The sequence below is a fragment of the Branchiostoma belcheri genome, unplaced genomic scaffold, assembly GCF_001625305.1.
Source record: "Branchiostoma belcheri isolate BF01 breed outbred unplaced genomic scaffold, Haploidv18h27 scaffold1, whole genome shotgun sequence".
In the NCBI taxonomy this organism is placed as follows: domain Eukaryota; kingdom Metazoa; phylum Chordata; class Leptocardii; order Amphioxiformes; family Branchiostomatidae; genus Branchiostoma; species Branchiostoma belcheri.
Window position 1 is genome coordinate 2,641,535 of NW_017802379.1, and position 22,588 is coordinate 2,664,122.

At 40.9% G+C, this 22,588-nt stretch overlaps 2 protein-coding genes across 2 annotated transcripts in view; one reads left to right on the top strand and one right to left on the bottom strand.

Annotated features, from left to right (window-relative positions):
* Window positions 1–17,101: 17,101 nt before the first annotated feature.
* Window positions 17,102–20,018, top strand: LOC109463412 (neuropeptide FF receptor 2-like). The gene is made up of 3 exons (XM_019760263.1): window positions 17,102–17,318; window positions 18,103–18,199; window positions 19,214–20,018. The coding sequence occupies exons 1-3, from the start codon at window positions 17,102–17,104 to the stop codon at window positions 20,016–20,018; spliced, it is 1,119 nt and encodes a 372-aa protein (XP_019615822.1).
* A 2,153-nt stretch (window positions 20,019–22,171) lies between these two features.
* Window positions 22,172–22,588, bottom strand: part of LOC109465672 — a 5,726-nt gene continuing 5,309 nt past the window's right edge. The window contains exon 4 of the mRNA XM_019763065.1: window positions 22,172–22,496. Coding sequence (XP_019618624.1) covers window positions 22,284–22,496 — 213 coding nt within the window. The 3' untranslated portion in view covers window positions 22,172–22,283. The remainder of the gene's footprint in view (window positions 22,497–22,588) is intronic.

Consider the following 22,588-nt stretch of genomic DNA (forward strand, 5'->3'; position numbering starts at 1 on the left):
TTGTTTTGACGGAAGTACAGAAACCTACCGTGACTACATGCATGGTATCCACTCCAGACCGCTTGATGAATAACCAAACGACCACTCTGCCGCTAAACCAATATGCCGGTTGCCAATACCCTTAAGGAATTTATTTCACACCGTCTTCCCGGAGCCTGGTTATAAGGAATGGCTTTATGCGATGATAGTGTTATGACCTTTATGATGTTGTACCAAATTGCCAACCTGTTATTCCTGATGAAATAGCTCTATTGGAACCCCTTATCAGGCCAGACCACGCACTCTGAGGGAATGAGGAAGGCTGATACAGCACTAATAAAACCAGACTTCTGTCCTAAACTTGCTCGTACAACTGTCGTTACGGGAAGTTTGGAGTGTTCATAATCTGGAAATGTGACAAAACTATTGCTTCGTTTTACAAGAGGAAATATAAAGTCCGCCACACTCAATTTGGTTTCCTGGCATGGTCGACTCGTCAGCAATGCGGTGTGCAGCCCTTCCAATTCCTGCTTAACGCTTGTTCTTCCACCCAGTGCACTGAAATGTATTTTATCTTCGGGCCGAGCAGTCATTTGTAAGACATTTCTGTGCGAACGCTGCCCAACAGGCCAGTACATCAATTCATCTGTTATATGAGTGCTTCCACATCGGAGAGGCAGCCCAACCGTACATGTTATGTTGCTTTTATGAAAACGCAATGTCTGCTGACGGCAAATCCACGCTCAGAATCTGACAGTACATTTGCTTTCAGTGCTTGACAAGTCTTCACGTATCCGTTCCGTTGTAAGTTCCTAGAGCCCTTCCTTTTGCCAGATTCATAAACTGCCTTTTCATTGACAGGCCTGGTTACAGTCAGTGTCGAGGACCGCCCTTTTTGCTCGCATGGTCAACTACTAATGTCTCACGGTGGTAACCAGGGTATCTATTACTCATTTATATGTATGAGGTTGGATGGAATCATTCACACGGCTGTTAGAGTCACTGCGTAACGTATTCATTTCCCCTCAACAAGTCGTCTCGCCACACCTTGAACCTAATGTTTGGCGACCTCAAGCTAGTTTGATGCCATTCAGCAAGATTCCACAGTACTCTTAACAATAGACTGTTCTTGAAAGGAAATCGTCTGACTCAGTAATTTCCCGAAGGCAGAAGAAGTACATTGGCAGTTCAAATCAGCGCTCTGTCCTCTGACACCAGTCTTACCGTTCACAATGAACCCAATGTCGTGTGACCCCGGGCTAGTTTGATGACATTGCCGGCACTGCTGCAAGGAAGTCCGAATAATACACTGTTATTGGAAGCAACTAGTCCCGAAGGCAGAACTACATTTGGTGCATTTGGTGGTGTATGTCCTCTGACAGTAGTTTCATACCATCCACTGCATTGTGACCCTGATCTAGACTGATGACATTCTCGGCACTATATTGCACAAAAGTCGTAATAACGGGCTGTTCTATCAAGCAAATTCTCGGTAATATCCTGAAGGCAGAACTACCGCATGATTGAATGTATATTCCGAATCAGTGTGCAGTCCTCTGACAGTATCCTTCTTGCATACAACGCATGCCTTCAGGCTAGTTTTATGACAGTCTCAGCACTATTGCTAAAAGTAAAGGTCCCATGGCCTAGGGGCAATGTAGGGACAGTGGGTTTTTAATCCCTTGCATCGTCAACACGGTGCCATGGAATGGGATCCATACCTCAGTCTCTTCTCCCAAGTGTACCGAAGTTCGTACACATCTGCACCAGGAGGAGTGATGAAAGTCGAGTAAATGCCTTCCCCAATCTGGCCGGAAATGCTTGAAATCGGACTCATGACCTTTCAAACCCATGCCAGACATACAAAAGGCGTGGGCAATATTGCGTTGCGCGAACTGGTATCTTCAAACATGCCTTAAAGCATGCGGAAAGTACACATGAGTGAAGATACGGAGCCTTTACGCAGGTTTTTGTGCAGTGTTGGTTGGTACGGAAGTGTGTGGGTCTCACATTCGCAACCTGTTATCCACCTTAAACAAACCCACGCGAAGGCCACCGTGTCAACCCTCCTCACTCAGGTATAGGTACCGACACGGTCATCATACTCGGAAAATCTGTATCTGTATATCCGTACATAAATCTGTATCTGTAGATGAATATGTCTGTACATGAATCTGTACCTGATTACAAATAAAGATCTAGAGTGATTGCCATAAGTTGGTACGGACCTTAAAGACAGTGATTGCCATTTTGTCTGTCTGTACCTAGCCTTGTTGTCTCGAAAGCCCCATAACATAACCATGATGAGATTAACCACTTCCCATTGGTTTCCCGTGGACATTCCTCCCTCCGATGTCGACTGCGTACTTTCCTATGCTATCACCGTGTACGTAATTGTGTTCTCTAACGGGCAGGCTGGGCTAATGCCCACGGAGCACTCAGCCCATCACAGCCGCTGAGAAGAGACGTCCCCTTTCGAGAAAAGCTATTAATCATAAAAGTACGATTTCCATTTCTGTCCTCACAAGGGTACAGGAGGTTCTGACGTCTCATGTTCCGAGCATCTATCTTTTGATGTATATCATAGCCAGACAACCTATAACAGAAATTTAATCGCTTCAAATTCTTCTTCTGACATAGCTCCGTTGTCTAGAGCATTGATGTAATAAAACCAGGCATAGAAGTCTCAATGTACAGACCCATGTCTTAATTGTTTCTTTTTTTACCTTGTAAGATCTCATTAAGTCCTAATGAAGGATATTCCTTGTTGTTAATTTGATATCGTACATATATTTGCTCATAGATCTAGATCAAGCTGCCTTTGAAATGCATACAAGGTTTTGATGTTTTCCTATTCATCTTCATTCGTCCTTGTGGATGTTCTTTGAACACCTACGTACGTTTTCGTGACGCTGGCGTAAAATCGAATACACTTGAAAATGTCACTCACATGCCAATCATATTAAACCATATTTCCACAATGCAATTAACATAGTAATTCTCCCAATGTAACGGTCACGGAACTCAAAACGTTTTTTGTGACATTTCATTAAATGTTTAGAAAGTTGGAAGTTGTCCATGTTATGACTTGTATCTTTCACACAGTAAAATACTAAAAGTAATGTTGAATGTCGTACAATATTGCGTTGTATGCTATCCAGGTGATGGATTCCTTATTCCAGCTACATGTACTACGCAGATAAACAGCTATTCCGGGTGCCTGTACATTTAATAAGTTTATTTCACGCCGTCTTCGTACCCTCAGGTTATGAGGGAAGGGATGGCGTCGTAAACTTCCATGATATTGTGCCAACGTGGTGACGTCCTATTGCTGATAAAATTGCGTTATTGAATCCCTTTATATCTCGGTAGGCCATGCACTTTACAGGAATGACATGGACAGATTCGTACGTAATGAAAAAGGTATCGCTTCACCAATTGCCCGGTAGAGCTGTAGGGGTGTAAAAGAAAAGGGCACTAACCGTTCATGATCTGGAATTCTAGCTTATCAAGGTCTGGAAAATACGAATCCACAGTTAATATAGTTTCAAGGCATGGTTGACCTCGTAGCAATTTTGCCGGGTTTGCTGGCGTAAATGCAACATTGAAGTGTCCGTAAATATGACATAAAGAAACTGAAAGAGAGCCAAAATGGTATCTTTACGCGTTTCTTTTGTGCGTAAAGATCGGGTTTTGTGCAGTCTTTATGCTTATAAGAGGTATCATTTTGCCCAGTAACCTAACATGCATATTCTTAATCTTCTAATTATTCAGTCACTTGTACATACAAATAACGCACATTACAGGGCGGTGCACCAATCCATCTGTTATTAGACGACTCTATGCATGTATCATTAGAGACGCAACTCATGCATAAACGTAGAAAGGTTACACATCTTTTGACAAAATTTCACGGTTGAAAAATTACTACAGTGCATTTGCTTGACAATTCATTTCAAAGAAATCATATTCCTGCAAAACACAATTCAAAGGGAGATTGAGTAAGGAGATAGGTTTCGCAGGGTCCGTGTTAGAGTAATGTTAAGGCTATATCGCTCTCTCTTAATGGGTTTGGGAACTAATGGTTAAGACCACCCCATTAATTTGAATGATCAGCGTATAACATGGTTACCCCGGGTGCGTGCCATGGTTGTATGAATACACGTGGCACATAGGAAAAATTCACGTGGCAGCTTTAATTTGAGTCAATTTGACTCTTTCAGAAAACTTTGTAAACTCGAAATTTCTTGTAAAGTGGCACTTTAATTTTTTAACACCCACAGAGAAACATTACACCGAACAGTAACGAATACAGTAGACAGACACACTGTCTGGTGATGTACGTTAGCATTTGGCACTTGTGATTAACCTTCGTGCCTGGGTTTTCATAAAGATTACCATGTAAGCGGAATAAACATGCTTTTAGATGAGATAAGATTCGTACTAGTATATTAGTGATATCTTATTTTCCAGGAATTAGACTTGTTCTTAATTCACATTTTTATAATGTCTAATGTTTAATATAAGTCCTGATAATATTTGAAGGTCGTGTTGTGTGCAGTACGCAATACAGCACTGGTACCGCGAGGGTTTTTATATATTGAATAAATCACTCTCTTTCTCACTCTCTCACTCTCTCTCTAGCTCTCTCTCTCTCTAGCTCTCTAGCTCTCCTGCTGGCTCTCTCTCTCTCTCTCTCTCCCTCTCTCTCTAGCTCTCTTGCTCGCTCCCTCTCTCGCTCATTCTCCCTCTCTTTCTCTCTCTCCCTATCTCCCCCCTCTCTTTCTAACGTAACGAAAAGCCTAAACCTGAGAACTTATGGTTACATGACATGTAGATATCAACAAACAGCTTCATCACGTTTCTGCTTTATGACGAAGCGAGTCTTATTCACATTTTGACATACTTCCAATTTTCGCATACAGCTTCATTTTTCACCCATATCAATTTCATGTAACGTGCTAACCGCACCGTTTATTGAATATATATGTCATTTGTCTGCCTCGTATGTCATAGAACAGATAAGCACCCACGTCTAAATCAGGTTTACAGCTTCAATACAGCTGCTAGCTATACATATCATCTCACGAACTTTTGTTTCACATAGTAACTAGAAAGGTAACATTTGCGAAGCAAATGCATAAAAACCAGTTACCATGGTGAGAGACGTCAACAAATCAGGTGATTGGCCAGGTCAAAGGTCAGTGTTTGGAACGGAAGAAGAAGAGGAAACATAGCAAAAATAACATGTTTTCCTCCGGTAGGCAAACATCTACGGTGTGCCTTGAAAACATAATAACTTCAGTGGATTTTCGTCAAATGTTTCACAACACACATTACGGTAGTGTAATTTCCATGTGTCGTGATACACCAAACCATACCAACTGGACATTTGTAATCCAGGGTCATACTTGTCAGAGACGTCATTTTTATCTTTTAGCGTCAACATATCCATTACCTGTACCTGTTAATAACCCTCCTAAGACAGCCAATTCTTTCTGCTAAGCACACTTAAGCTTGTATCACCTGTGTTGTCCCGAGATTTGCATAATTTGATCCTTGGTGGCAAGGGGTGCTATCTATGTCAACACACGTAGAAAGAAGGCTTACACTAACTTACACTAGAGAGATAATGAGGCAAGTGACAGACATCGTGTCAGGGATTCAACACGACTGGCAACCTTTAGGAATTAGACCTCATGATAACGGGGCAATAAAAAGCAAATAAATGAAAACTACTAACCCATCGGACATAAACAGCCGAGTGTTTCATGACCATGATTGCAATCAACTCCAACAGATTACTCTGTGAGTGTCTGCCGTTGAGAACCCAATTAATTTCCACCAGCTTTACGTCTGTCACCGCTTCATAGGTTGTCTTGTAGGATTAAGTCTCAACGAGTTTTTTTGTCACTGTCTCTTAGCGTAATCCTCTTAGCACTCTAGTGGATTATGTTGAGCTAGGTTAACGAGATCTGTCGAAGCTTCTTGGAGGCTTTCCATAATCTACCAGAGCGCTGGGTTTACATACTGACATCAGCAAAGACCAACTCACTTTGCAGAAATCTTAATTTGATATGTTTTGATGCTATTGTTTCGGAGACCTTTTTAAGAAAAAAAAGCGGACATAGAATGTGGTCATGATTTTGTAAATACATTCTTGGTGTCCGTAGGAACGCCAGTAACTTCGCATGTAGAGCGGAACTAGGACGTTTCCCCTTACAGATAGAGGCCCATTGCCGAATGTACAATTACTATTTTAGACTAGTTAACGAAGTGCTCCCAAGTAGTTTACAATATGAAGCCTATACAGTACAACAAGAGCTAGTTCGCCGAAATATACCCTGCTGGTTATCTGATGTAAAGAAACTGTTAGAGGAGTCCGGTTTTGCCTACCTGTATTTAAACGGTCACTTAAACACACCCTCCCATCTAAAAGAACTAAAACAGAGATTGAAAGATATCCACATCCAAAAGTTCTACTCAGAACTACAAGCAGAAGGACGAAGAGAAAACCAAGGCAACAAATTAAGAACATACAAAACATTTAAACTGAACTATGAAAGAGAAACATATTTAAACATTACAAACTTCGAACATCGAAAAACCATGTGCAAACTTCGTATAAGTGACCATCCCTTACATATAGAATCCGGTAGGCACAACCGTACCCCTCTGAACGATAGGACGTGCGAATTCTGTGATCATCGATATGTAGAAAACGAGTCGCACTTTTTACTTGATTGTAGTTTATATGAAAATGAACGTAAGGTGTTATTTAATGTACTAGATTTAGACAAGAAATATAAGAAACTGTCCAAGCAAAATAGATTTATACATCTTATGTCAAGCAGAAATGAACACATTGTAGAAAAAGTGTGTGATTATATCAATAAGTGTTTCAAGAAGAGAGAAGAAACCAGAACCAAAAAATAGACAAACAGTAACTTTAAGAATTATGTAGTACTTAGAATCCTAGTATAGAACTCAAACATACATTATGTATGTATGCACCACATGTATTTTATACTGTGACAAAGCATGTATGCATTTAGCCCGTCTGGGCAAGGATATGCAATAAAGATCATTTCATTTCAAAGATCATTTCACTAAAGCATACTTTGGCTGTAGGCAAAGGACTCTACCATGCTGCCAATTTTACATAAGCGACTGACATCAGCAAAGACCAACTATCTTTATGTGATGTGTTTTGATGCTTTTGTTTCGGAGACTTTTTAAGGAAAACAAATGAGTGGACATCTATAGAAAGTGGTCATGATACTAAATGCAATTCCTTTGGCGGTAGGCATCAGGTCTTCTCCTTTGTCTGGCAATTAAGGACGAACGTGACCGTCCATCCATCATGAGGCTGTAAACTGTCAGGAGCAAATGAGGTTTTTAGTCCCTGGAAACCTGAGTACGTGCGGAGGCAGGAAAGGGCGATTCATCAACGACTCGTGCGATGACATGTGTCTAACTGTTCACGGGAGGTAACGACAGCCCGCGTCATGCCTACACGTAAGGTCGTGTTACAAACAACCTCAGTAGGGTGGACGGACAGAATGCTTGAATGATGCGAGAATGCTTGATGGAATGTTTGCATGAAAGCATAGCAGCCAAAATAATCAGAACTACATAACAGAAACAAAACGCTTTTAGCTGTATGTGTCCTGCTTTGATTTCTCTCCATCCCTTCTGGGATGGGAGGTTTGACTCATGCGTGGTCTCTTATATGTATCGAGTATCGACACTTTTTCAAACGTATTGTAAAATACTTTTTTCATTGTAAAAGTGGCTGCGAGAATATAAGTTGTACCTAACTTGAGTTCGCAGCCACTTGGTCCGTGTCCTTTCATTTGTACTTATCACTGTGTTTCTGAATTTAAAAAAATGATAATAATCAGATAACGAAGTGTAGAGTTTCCTCCGCCTTCTTCTATCCTTACGGAATTGGACGCAATACTCAATATTTCCTAATAGTATGTGATTGTCACGTAGTGTCAAAGAACGTAATTGCCTTTTTGTATTACATATAAGCCAAGCCAGAGGGCTTCAACAAAGTACCCGATACTGCACTATTAAATCTACATGTACGAACTTTCTAGATTGGGGATATCTACTAGTATTTTTTATGGCTTCACGAAAATGTAGATGACTTACAGCTTGCTTTGCTGCAACGTTATGACTTTATCTTCAGGACCATGTATAACCAACCATACAATTTACTGCCAAACGCTACCATTAATTTATGCTGGTACGAGATTAAGGTTATCATAAGGACATATGAGCTTACCTCATATTCTAATTATAATGTACAGAGGAAAATTAATTAGCTCCATTTCATTAAACTAAAGGGCATGCCTGTCTAAAAGGTATTATGACATCAGTTAATTAGGCAATTGTATAATTAACATCCCAGCAAAGTGATTTAAGATTATTTGTAATTACCTTGGACGCAATCCATCCATTCGTAATTTTGGCAAGGAGACAAAACAGCTCAACAAACGTTCAGTTCTCATAATAAACTATAGTATCATTATCTAAGAATTATTGGCATACGACCAGAACTGACTTTTCCTAGCTGTCAGGAACACTACTTTATTAATCAAGGAACCTGATAATCCTAGGAAGCGTGCCAAATATACTGACGTCCTACTACGACGTAAAATAGAAAAGTGTAATTATGATGACAAAGACAGATTCCACTGATACCCATAACTGTACGCTGTCCTTTTAACAACCTCCCTGATAAAAATCACCAGGTGTCAAGTGTAAAAAGCTGGTAAAAATGGCGCAGTGTTTGGTACCAGTGAGAATCATGAATCTACAGCTACTATAACATGCCAAGTAAGTAAATGAATTAGTTACGTTTGACGAGACTCAACATATTTGAAAAGCAGGCCAGGTTAAATTCAGGAGAGAGAATTATTGCAATGTGCAAATCCTTCTCATGAGACATAGGAATTAAGGAACCAAATATGCAGCAAATGGTTTAATGAGTGCTGAATGTATTATTCAACTTAAACTGCCGTGCCAACAGTCGTCGGTAGGCGGCGTACCTGAGCAAAAGACTGACTCCGTACCATGTGGCTGTCCTCCAACAACAGAATCAATTCTCCAGGAGATTATATATTCTGAATTCTATCGTCTTTCAGAATGGGTTTCACAGTAATTGCGTTATACAGACCAGATTATATGCAGTATAATGTTCGTCAGCTTGTACACAACTAACAGTTATCATACGCATATTAAGAAATCTTGTTCTATTTACTCATCATTTGTAGCAAATGACTGTTGAATTCAACAGTTACTTTCACGTCCAGTAATCCTATCCTATCCCTATTATCACTGCAGCTAAAGCTATCGTACTAAAATAGCTGAAGTATCTTTAATGTTACGTGTTATCCTTTTAGCTTAAAAAACACGTAATCTTTACTAGGCCATTAGTGTGCAGACCGAGGGCCATTATACTATTGGGCAGCTCTTTATCATATCTACTGCATAATACGTTTATGTCGTCTAGTAGATCACGCCTTATGACAAACTAAAATCCGTTTTATTTGGAGTGAACATGTCTAACTATCTGCGCTATCTTGGATCTTTTTGTATCCTAGGATAGGTTGATATGGTCTTTATATAAGAGATATAAGCTAAGAACTTCACAGGCGATGTTAATTGTATGTGAAAAGGATTTTCGTAGACCTTGCTTTCATGTAATGCATTAGTGCAAAAGGGCTGCTGCCAAATATAGTGGGCGTAAGCATCGTGCTTTTAGGAGTAACGCAGACATCCTAGCAACACACGTTAAGTGTGATTGCTTTCTGAGTCGAAAAACAACACTTGTATCAGCTTTTGATTGACTAGATCTCAGAGCCGACCGGCGTGGGTGTTCTGCAGTAGTGGTGGTGGTGGTGAGACATTGCCCGCGGCTCGGGAATTGACCGGTAAGTGAACAACATTTTTCTATGAATGTATTCATCATATATCCATTTTTTTATCAAAAGAATAACTCTTTATCATGTGATTGTCCTCCAACAGAAAGTCTCCAGGATATTCGATATTATGAAATCTTATAATCAGCTTTTTAAACGGACGGCACAGCCAGTAATTGCGTAGGGACGAGACCAGACGCTTCAGTATAATGTTCCTTAAATAGTTGTTATCATACACGTGACAAAATCTTGTGCTAATTACACATTACGTCGGTGAAGGTTAGACATCCAGATAATAAGATACGCCCCCCCCCCAAAAAAAACAGTTACTCAAGCAGTTGGATATGATTTTGGAAACGGTCGACTGATGTTTCAGGTAGCATCCACTACCTTTCGTCAGTGACACTAACAGGTCCTTATAAACTTGCATTTCTACTCTGGTCTCTTAGCGTCACTGAAGAAAGGTAGTGGATGCTACCTGAAACGTCTCATCGTTTCCAAAATCATATCCAACTGCTTATGCAACTGCTTGAGTAACTGTTTTTTGCGTAATTACACATTAGGGCATCATTAGTGCAAATGGGTGTTAATTTTAACAATTACTTCAAAGACCCTATCTCATCCAGTCCCATGACAGTCACTACAGCTAAAACTATCATCCTAACATATCTAAAGTATCTACTGTTATGTGTTCTTTGTGTTAGCTGAAAGAACATATAAATTTTACTGACAGGGGCATGCGGCGTGCAGACTGTCTTATCCGAGGCTTAGCTGAAGCATTATACCATCGGACAGTTCTTTATCATATCTAATGTATAATAAGGTTATGTCGTCTAGTAGGGGCACCTGAGGATATATTACAGTACGTAAATCACTACGGGTTAACACGTCTTATTATCTGAGCTGTTTGATGCTTTCATATCACGGGGTAGGGCATCAGAAGAGACGTAAACTACGAACGTCACATACGATGTTGTGCAAAAAGGATCTTCGTAGACCCTGCGTTTCATGCAATGCATTCGTGGGATGCTGCCAAATATAGTGGGCGTAAGCATCGTGCTTTTACTAGAAGTAACGCAGACATCCCAGCAGCACACGTTAAGTGTGATTGCTTTCTGACTCGAAAATCAACACTTGTATCCCTGCCTCTGATTGACTAGATCTCAGAGCCGACCGGCGTGGGAGTTCTGCAGTAAATGGTTGTCCTGGTTGGGGAATTAGCGGGTAAGTAACTACACTCTATACCTTCACTTCGACTGGAATTTAAGAGCTAGCTATAGTATGCTGCATGCTGTAGAATTATCTGCATATATCTAGGATTGGCCACACGTCTACCGTGAAATCCGAGGAATTATGTAGGAGATATATCTATGGTACCAAACTCATATGTTGGCACAGCATCACCTGGTATCTCAGAAATATTTGGATTCCTCAACTAGGTTTGGAGCTCTTACGTGCAAAGATCCAATGGTACTCGAACGATATAAACATTATATTTATGTTTACCGAACGAAAACATTGTTTTGTTCTCCAAACAAATAAGGTCAATGACCTGAACCAGACGTCTGTCGCCATAGTAATTATAACTGGTGTTGGATTACATCATGTTGCAATTTTATAGCAGGAGGGATTTAGACTCCTGTCTCCATATATATGAATGTGTTTGAGTAAGAATTAACAGAGCAGACCAAATGCGATGGTAAACATTATGCATTTGCTTTGCAAATGTTACCTTTTTCGTATACCTTAAAGTTGATTTTAATTTTTCGTTATATTATTCATTATTAGTTGACATCAGAAATTGGCACCGTTGAAAGTATGGGGATTTATTTGAATCATTTTGGTACACCGCTTCTGTACTTACGACACTGTGACGTTTCCACCCTGAGGCTTCAGACTCCTCATCAACCTTTAGGATAAAGTGCCGTCTGTTTCTCCTGCCAAAAATTCAATCGTGTCATGGCAGCCTTTATACATGAAAAGTCGTTAGTCTTGTTTGAGGATTTTCACAGATGTTTCTATCAAATTGAAAATCACCATCTAGTGACGGCAGCTGTTTATATTTACTTTCCTTCATCAAAAAGACTCCTGAGTGCCCATATTGCTTCATGGAGATCCAACATACGCAAGCTGTCCATTTTACGTGATATCATCACGACACAGAAAGGAATTCGGATAGGTCATTTTCTTTATGACGACAGACTGTTTGCTGAAAGGTGCGTCTCAAATACCCGGTATCTTTCTTTATATGGTGATGCTCAGGACGCGCAATGCCAAATGCTGATTTTTCTGTTGTCCTGTTGCTTGGTGATGTAGAACACAGTGCACACATTTGTAGTTTGTTCCTGTAATCATAACATGATCTTTGAACTTGTTGAAATCATTGTAATTTACTTCGTAATCCCTATTGATTAATAGGAGGGACAAGGTCACATGTAGAGTTGATTATAGGCTGGTCCTTCCCATGTCAAAAACGTGCTCTGTGTGCAAATATAATATTCAGCGTGCTTTAATGACCTCGCAAGGTGAGATAAACTGACAAGTTTGTGTGCATGTGTGTGTGTGTGTGTGTGCGTGTGTGTGTGTGTGTGTGCGTGTGTGTGCGTGTGTGTGTGTGTGTGTGCGTATGTGTGTGTGTGTGTGTGTGTACATGTGTGTGTGTGTGTGTGTGAGAGAGAGAGAGAGAGAGAGCAACACATTGTATCAGCAGATGATACAATGTGTAGTTGATCAGATGAACTAGATCAGATCACGTGTAACCCCCCCCCCCTCAGCGGATGTGCTTGAAAATAGACGCTTCCTTAATGAAATCCACTCTAAAATCCTCCCGAGTCGTTGCTGAGACTAAAATTTGCTGTGAACGAATCTATTCATCCGCACACTCCGGAGAACGGCTGCCTGCTGCTAATGATGCTCCGTCCGGATCCTGATTAGGCTCATTATCTGTACTCATCTCTCTTACATGTGCAGCAGATGAACAGGAAACTCGAGTCGACTTTTAAAGGCCATCCTTATAATTATAGTTACGCTTAGTTCCGTCGTCATAGCAGACTTCACAACATATTAGTTTCACCAAGAACAGATCACGTTTGGAAAACAGGACACGTTCTTTCGTGTATCGATGATTGCGCTTTCTTGATATTAAGTGCAACACCCAAAACCATCTTTTTGTTTTTCAGAAATTATTTGCGCACACTTCCATAAGTTGAGGACGACTCTTGTTATTTCTTTCTGTTTTTCTTCCTTTTATATGCCTTCGCCTTAAAGTACAGTACAACACGTACCTGCAGCAAGATTCTAGGAATATTGATTACTTGATAACTTTCAACATTTTTCTATCTCTTGATTTTCACCTTTAATTTTACGCAATACATTTTGCCTTTTTCTGATTTTCTGATTTCTTTATTTTATACAATCCATGACACAGAAATTCACCAAGTTTCAATTCATAGCTCTTTATTTAGGCTCTTGAAACCAACAAGATCTTCGTAAGAACTGAACCTCCGGCGATAACGGTTCAAACGTTTATTCTTAGATTGCCTGAATCATTTGATGTTATACGTCGATGAAGGTTAGACATCTAGGTAATAAGATACGCCAAAAATCAGTTACTGAAGCAACTGGATATGATTTTGGAAACGTTTCAGGTAGCATCCACTACCTTTCGTCAGTGACACTAGGAGACCAGAGGAGAAATGTAGGCTTTTAAGCACGAACTATTTATAAGCACGATAATATAAACCTGCATTTCTCCTCTGGACTCTTAGAGTCACTGACGAAAGGTAGTGCATGCTACCTGAAAACGACTGGCCGTTTCCAAAATCACATCCAGTTGCTTGAGTAGCTGATTTTGGCGTATTTGATGTGATATTTGAAACGATGCTCCAGTAGAGGAGACAGTCTCTCTGTGCAGAAAGCACAGCTGCGTGACGGACGATATCGTAGATAATTGGCTAATTAGCCCAGCCATAGCCTAATCCCCGGGGGAGATTTAATGGCACGGCAGGAAGGCTGTCTGTGGGATGAAGCAATGAAATTGACAGCTAATCAGACGACATTATATGTCCACCAATAATCAAGGGACGTCGGAAAAACAAGGATGCTCTTTCAACTGTCTTCAGCGGAAAATTTGTCACATACAGTCCGAATAATTGAACGACATATGAGTGAGTGACTGAATGAATGAGTGAATGAATGTCTTTGTGTATATTCCAACATGTAAGTACAAGACGTTGTGACGGTACACTCGAGTTGTTTCAACTTATATCAAAGCCACCACCAACACAGGGGACAATACAATATTCATTTTCACCCGAGCGAAGTGAGGAAAGTCGTGTAAAGTGCCTTTCCCAGGGGCACAAGATAGATTGCATGTAAGGACTCGAACCCGGGACCTCTTTGTTCCGAGTCGAGCACTCTGCCGCTACGCCACACGACCCCATGACTGTTGATACTTGTACAGTACTGAGCACGTAACCTGATGCTTCTACATGTAGTTCTACCAACAGACACAAAAGAAGAGACAGTCTGTCTGGCTGAAGACCAAGGCCATCAACCGGCACGGTCTGGAAGCAAATTCGCATAACATGCTTGGTGGTGTTTAGGGAGACCTTTAGTTAAATGGGGAGGGAGGTTGGGCATCTCCCCAGGCCTAACTCTGCCCGCACAGTAATTATAAGGTCACACACCGCTCTGTGAACAACTACAGACTGATGCTTACGGAATCTGAAATGTACAGATTAGATGTTGATATCATGTAACATAGTTTCCTTTTTCAAAGGTAATGTTGAATCACACCCATTCTCCGTTAACGTGACTGTGGAATTGGGAGTAGGAAATGGTAGAAAATACAGCTTACTTCAGTTTAACCCTTTCTAATGCTTAGTGCTTAACTTGTAACCACGGCTTAAGCTTTTAAAAGTATCTGCATCTTCCTCAATTTGAACCATGACATTTTGATTAGTCTTGCATGGGCGATGAACTAATTGGCTTACCAGAGTCTAATCATCTGTCTAACCTTGGTAAATCATTATATGCTAGTAAGAGGCAGATAAAAAGCACAATTAGTGGCGCTTGGGTGGTGATGTGGTCTTCGTGACAAACAACCCCGAGTGTTATATAAATAATTTCACGTTGCTGAAAACGTGTGAGAAAACACGTCTGCATTTTCTTGTAAATATTATTTACAGTCAGTATATGGTCCATGTATTGTGATATATTACTTGAGACTTTCTATCTCCAAGGTCTCATCAGGTGGTACGAATTTGATTTTTTATCATGTATTCAACCACCAGTAGCAACCGTTGCTAAGACACATGTACAGCGAGGCATTTATTAGCAATATAGGTTGATTTAAATTTGGTTATGGTCACTCTGAGTGGGACGGTGCCTGAGATAAATGGACGGACGTGGCCAATTTTAGCGTCTTACATAAAGTCCCTGCAGCGATGATTTTTCTTTGTATCGCTCATCGCCTAGAGGGGTGTGTAAAATTGCTCATTAAGAACTCATCAAATCACTCAGGCATTAGAAAGAGAGACGTATGGCTTTTCTTGCGTCTCACGGCCGTAACCACTTGGGTTTTAAGATTGGGGTGGAGTATTTGACGGTGCAGTTATTTTTTTTCCAGTTTACCATTTCATACATCTGTACAATTTTCATTTCTTATTCTATCTCAGCTCGCATTCTCCTTAAAATAACTCGTGAAGGATATTACGTTCTGATTGTAATAATTCACAGCAATTGTTATTCATCCTCCCATACGGTTCATTTTGGTTTGTCCCTTAGAAGAAGACGTTTTCACCATTTTTGGTCGTAAAAGTACGTACTGTCATGCGCTGTCATTTCCCTCCAAATCAGATAAAGAAGAATCAGAGACGGACATGGGAGGGAGGCAATAGGAAGAGATCCTTGTCCGGGGCATTTCAGGTAATATGAGCTTCTTGCTTCAAGTTTCTTGTTATCCGCTTTATTTCAGCTTTCCTGTAACAGTAGTTTTCTTTTTGATCGAAATATAATCATGGTGTCGACTAATTTCAAAGAGCTGTGGATGTGATCACCTGAATTCTGCAATCCTTTAACCGTTCACCCTTGTTCAGTTCAGACGTGCAATATGGCAACAGTTTATATGTTACATTTTAATGGGCGACCAATTTTAGGAGTCAACGGTTAAAATGATCATGAAACTTAGGTCGTACAGAATAGATATATTGCCGTCTGTGCGGCTAGCTTGCAATGATTATATTTCTAGTTCATTGGGAATCGACGTAACGTTTGCCTCGGATTTTTCTTTCAAAATGGCAACATCGGAGAGCATGCCGGATAAAAACAGATTTCAATCTCTGTATTTAATGGTCTATTTCTTAGAAATTAAATTTGTTTTCGAAAATGCATATGGTTCAGCTGCCACCCTTTAGTACTAATCGTAAGTTTCTCATTAATGGTATGGGTTTACCAGATGTTGCATGTATTACGTGTACGTGTATACCGGGCGTATGTTATAGGGGCTTGGACTCAATCCTATGACTAATAGGCTACCCAGTATGGTCGTTTGAGATCTCCCGAAGCAAAAGTCGTATAACCGTTACTTCTATCTTCTCCTTGAGCCGACTATCAGTCTTATCAGTTGTAGAAATACTTTTTCTGCAATTCAGAAATACTATAAATCCAGACCTAAACCAATGGCATGGTATATACAAATTGAATTTTGTCAAACATCTTATATGCAATTTGAAAAATACATGATAAATTTTTAGTATAGTACTAGTATAACATAGAATCAGCAGTAAACACAAATTTAGCTCCTAAACAACGTTGGCACCATTGAACCCCAGTAGCCTGATTTTTACACACTTCAAAATTGCAGGTTGCTTCATTTTTCTTCGTGAAATACTGGAAATTTTGTCTGCAAAATTCAAACTTCTTATGGTTATGAGATCTTCTTTTATACCTGCTTTTATATATGTCCACCATTTTAGCTTTCATCCTATTCAAACGTTTCCTTTCCTTTCCTTTCTTTGACTACACTTAACTTTCATGCTAGCGTTTCAAATTATCTGATAACATAGCACGGCAGTTAGAGTCGGGATCGATTCTGTTTTCCAGTGATACAACACAGCGAACCGAAGTCAGGAATGATGAACAACACAACAAGCTACGTCGGAGACGGTCCAGTGCTAGAGGTACCGGCCATGAAGCATTCCACGTCGGTTACCGTGGTCATCGTGGCGTTTTTCGTCGCCATCATCCTCCTGAGCGTGGTGGGGAACGCTCTGGTGTGTGCCGTGGTGTGCCGGAACCAGAACCTGCGCAGTGCAACCAGCTACTTCATCGTCAACTTGGCCTTGAGTGACCTCATGGTGACCGTGCTCTGCATGCCCGTGACTTTGGTCAATCACATCTTCACAGGTTACTTACACATTTCTGTCCTCAATAACTAAACTGTAAATAAGAGCTGGTCCTGTTCATGTTTACCGAATTCAAAACATATATTGTTTTTGCTCAGTTTCGTCTTCTTCTTCCGTTCCAAACACTGACCTCTGACCTGGCTAATGACCTGATTTGTTGACGTCTCTCACCATGGTAACTGATGTTGGGTTACATCATGTTGCAATTTTATAGTAGGAGGGATTTATACTTCTTTTACCATATATATGAATGTATTTGAGTGACAGAGTTAACAAAGCAGACCATATGCGAAGGTTAACATTATGCATTTGCTTTGCAAATGTTACCTTTAGCCATAATCAATGGCTACCGTCGATAATGGCCCGTTTTTTTCCGGTCTTTACTGTGATATTACTCCTGGCCAGTTATCTAAAACCCCAGAAAATCTCGCCATATGAAACCACCGAGGGAAAAGTGCGTAAATCCATGTTTCCAGCACGGCAGACCGACATCTAATTTGTATTCTGTGACTTACGCTAGCAGATTCCAATTTACTGTGTAAAGAAAGGAGTTTATAAGCTTCCCGATCCCACGATAGGAGTCTTAAAACCTCATCTCCCAAGATACTATTCTTCAGCAGATTTATTTCCTTCATGCACTAAATGAATATTCTTCCCAACATGTCAAAGTAATGCATCTCTGCTGAATCGTCAAGCTTTATAACACTCTCCAAACGGCTTGTCTACATGTGTTATAGGGTCAGGGACGGGTTTGGTCAATTGTTGACAATTCGTTTTGTATGCAGGATGGCGTTTGGGCGAGCTCATCTGTAAACTGACCAGTCTGCAAGGTGTGGCTGTAGCCGCTTCGGCCTTTACTCTTGTGGTCATTGCCGTGGACAGGTAAGTTAATATCTAAAAGAAATGTCCATGGACCAGAACCCCACATTTCACATGTCGTATACCACCTGACGTGGCAATTTCTCATGATGATTTTTGTGGAATTCATTTTGATATGATTGCCGAATTACACAAAAATATTCATATTTGATTATTCACCACTACCCATTCCTTTATAAGTGCAAAATGACTTGATCCATACGGGTTCAAAGTTCAAGGTCAGATAGTAAGGTCAAAGTTACCAATCTGCACCGTCAGATTGTATCAAAATATCAATTTGAAAATGTATTCCACAGACACACTTCTTTTCAAAAACCATAATGAGAATTTGCCACCTCTGGTGTTACCGATATCTCCTCTGGCCCATGGACTATTTGATAGACTATTGGATTCTTAGATACACAATCTATTGGGTTTTGTGCGTAGGCGCCTAGCTACGTTCAGAACCTTTTAGCACCCTTCCTCCGGGCGTATAATTAACTGATCTGCGGCTTCTCAGCGCAATGAAATTAGCCCTGCCATCAGGCCCCGAGGAAGGACGTGTATCTGAAAGGTTAACGTGACGTCGGCAGTTCTAGATCAAATCCCAATTGGCTGCCTATCATTTTGAACCAAATTTATGCGGGGAAGAAATCTTGTTGTTATTTAACGTTATCTTAACTGGTGAAGCAGTACGCTGTGATTGTGAATACTTTCTGTATCTGTATATGTATAGCCGGTATAACCGCCCTTCGGCGTAACACACCAGCTTCGCAGGCATGCGGCGCGGTGGTAGCTGGCTATATCACACCGAACGACTTGTTACTCTCATCCTTTGCACATTTAATTGCAGGCTTTGTTATTTAAAGCTTTCTAGTGATGATTCCCCAACTGTGATTGGTGGCAACGTGTTCCAATCTACTCTGCTTTGTTTCCTTTAGTAAGGCATTTTCGTACATATAGAGAACAGCCTTTGCTATGCAGCCTATCGACACAGAATTCCTCAGTATAGATGTAATGTTTGTCCCACTCCATCAGATACCGTGCCGTCATGGACGCCATGGCGCCTAAGCTGAACGGACGGCAGAGTCTGGCCATCCTAGGTTTCATCTGGGTGTTGTCCTTCGCCGTGATGGTGCCTCACGCCTTGGTCCTGGGTACCGCGGAACGGTACCACGGCAGGGAGAACGACACCATGGTCATCTGTAAGGAGTGGTGGCAGTCGGACGGACACCGACAGGCCAACACCCTCACGGTCTTTATAACGTGCTACCTAGTTCCGCTACTGATCATTGCCATTCTGTACATACGGATCATCATCCGCATCGGGCTCAGACAGAAATCTTTCGGCACGGAACCCAGAACAGAAAGACAGAGACAAAAACAACTCGGGTACTCCGACAAAAAGGTGACGATGATCCGTATGCTCATATTGGTGGTGGTCCTGTTCGCCCTGTCCTGGTTACCGTATCATGTGGTCATTCTCATGGTTGACTTCAAACATTTCACAAGTGCAGAGATACAGAGCATGTATTTGTACGCCTATCCCGTTGTTCACTGGTTAGGGTATTGCAACAGCACCATGAACCCCATTCTGTATGGCTACTGTAACAGGAACTTCAGAAAAGAGTTCCAAGCCCTCTTGGGAAACTTCGCGCATGATTTTCTGACTACCGAAACTCCCAACGAATTGCCCATGAAGAACAAGCGGGATGGTACATGTGTCTCTTCCCGCCGCACTGAGACATTGAGAAGTGGGACAATGGGTAAAAGTCCTACTGTTGTCACTGCAGGGGGTAATAACAAACCTACTGTAGTGGTCATGATGACAACTACGGTGTGAAAGATGATGTGTATTGGGTAAAGGGACTCTTTTTACACAACCAAGTCCATTACACATCATCCGTGAATAGTTTCATCAGGTTGGTAAGTCACTGAGTAAAGAGACTCTTTCTCCACAGCCAAGTCTTTTATTCAGTCGACGTTTCGGTGACCGTCTGTCACCTTCCTCAGGGCATCTATAGCAGTGACACCTGTACATGTGCTGTAGTGCAATGTGAAGCAGTCAGAATTGCCCTGAAGAAGGTGACAGACGGTCATCGAAACGTCGGCTGAATAAAAGACTTGGTTGTGTAGAAAGAGTCCCCTTACTCTGTGACTTACCAACCTGATGAAGCTATTCACAGATGATGTATAATGGTCCAACGAAGATCAAACTATCTGTCTATATTAGCATGACGCACATCATAGATCACTCTACCCACCGGTGCAATGGCAAAGTAGCCTGAGTGTCAGCCTTTTTAACTTTCGTCCGCTCTATCTGACACTCTGGCTAATGGCCAAGTTGGTAAAGTGTTCGTCTTGCATTCGGTAGGTCGTGAGTTTGATCCCCGGCCAAGTCATACCGCCAAAGACTTAAAAAGTACATACTGCTTCAGATTTCTCTGCCAAGCACTTAGCATTTGAGAAGGAGCATGGGAGTTAAACACACACCACTACCAGTGGACTAGCCCTTGCTTTACTGATTGCACAACTGTGTGGCCCATGGGCTACGAAACGGAGATGGGCGCCGCCATATGCGACCATGCTAATCATATCACTCTTGTGTCACAGTAGGCATCGTTTTGTTTCCAATAGATGATAGGATACAACCAACAGAAAAAAAAAGAAAATTGATACCAAAACTTAATCAAACAGAGTAGGACATTACTGTAAGACATGTGAAAGAACATCAGGAACAAACATGTAAATTGATATCAATGTCTCCGTCGCTGACTCTGTGCTAAGATGGTTTTATCTGTGGTAGAGATGTAAAGCGTACCCAGTACTAGTGCCTACAAAGTTCGACCAAATTATACCCTTACCAAAATTGAGGACACGTGTAATGTTATGTGTCTAATGGTATGTGTCTATGGATGGCGAGGAGCAATATACATAGCATTTACCTTAGTTTCCATTTGCACCCCCTAAACGTAATTACTGTATTCCATCACCAAACAGCATCGAGCTAGATAAATACCTCAAGAAAGAAATAACACCCTTTGCTTACTTTCTGATCTTGCGGATAACATCTATCTAAATATAAATTTTGTAGCGTAAAATCAAATATTTCAAGGACCGGTACCCATGTATAACATCATTCAGTAGTACAGTCGTACGTATCTACGTCAGTTGATGCTGGAATTTCAGTAAAAAGTATCAGTAGCTTCAACATAAGTGGTGTTGTGATTGTTTAATTTTCAATTTTGCTTGTACAGATTGTGTAAGTAATTTGTTTCTTTACAATGTCAGTCATTACTCTTGAATGCGTAAATTTAAATATCCGTGAGGCTCTGTTTGTAGTACATAAGTACCAGTGCGGTAGATGTTACATTAAACAGAGACTGATGATAGTCTGACACTGATAGCTTAACTGTAATGTTTTATGTTTTGTAGATACGCTCTAAGCCCTTTGTGCGGGGAAGAGATTAGAAACAGTGTGCTATCTACCAGGACTGGGCTGATATCACGGCGTTGTTTTGCTCGAGGCACAACTTTGATAAAACTCCATGTACGTGTACAACCATTGTGGCATTGATTTTCTTGTGGACAAATATTTCAATATGTTTATCTTTCTGTACTCAAGCATATCGTTTCTTGTGAAGAAAAATGTCCGTTTGGTGTAAATATATTTCTGCATGTAGTAACTGAAGTTCTGAGACCTCATACCTTCGCCAAATGATGTAAACCTTTACGACTGAAGAAATATACATGTTTCTCGTTGCATTGATTATTTGTATGAGTTATATATTGGGTTATACACTTTCCATGTTTACAGAAGGAAAACATATTGTTTTTGCTCAGTTTCTTCCTCTTCTTCTCCAAACACTGACCTTTGACCTGGCCAATGACCTGATTTGTTGACGTCTGTCACCATGGTAACTGGTGTTGGGTTACATAATGTTGCAATTTCATAGTAGGAGGGATTTAGACCCATGTCGCCATAAATGTGAATGTGTTTGAATAAGAATTAACAGCCTGAGCAGACCATATGCGCAGCGAAGGTAAACATTATGCATTTGCTTTGCAAATGTTACTTTTCTAGTCTCTTTTGTAATCACGAAACGTGCTACAGGGAAGATTTGTCCTCCAATGCCTTGGGTTTTTCTTGAGAACTCCCCCACTGCCATGGCCACTTCCACGTTGCCTTCTCCCTGCAGGTGAACTTGATGTTGTCCGTCCCGTCGTGGTACAGGACGAACTTGTTCTCGGCCTGTCCCGCACGGATGTGATACACCTGCCCATACTTGTCAATAATTTCTAATTCAGCATTCTGCCAAACCTAGAAGAAGAAACAAATGCAATTTAACTCCTAGCCTTGTAACTCTTATATCTGCTGCACTAAAATGTAATTATCCCATTAGAGAATGATGC

Excerpts from the sequence above, each read along its gene's own strand:
- LOC109463412 (XM_019760263.1), top strand. The coding sequence starts at position 17,102 with ATGAAGCATTCCACGTCGGTTACCGTGGTCATCGTGGCGTTTTTCGTC. Across the intron at positions 17,319-18,102 it reads GGTCAATCACATCTTCACAG|GATGGCGTTTGGGCGAGCTC; the intron begins GTTACTTACACA and ends TTTTGTATGCAG. Across the intron at positions 18,200-19,213 it reads GTGGTCATTGCCGTGGACAG|ATACCGTGCCGTCATGGACG; the intron begins GTAAGTTAATAT and ends CCACTCCATCAG.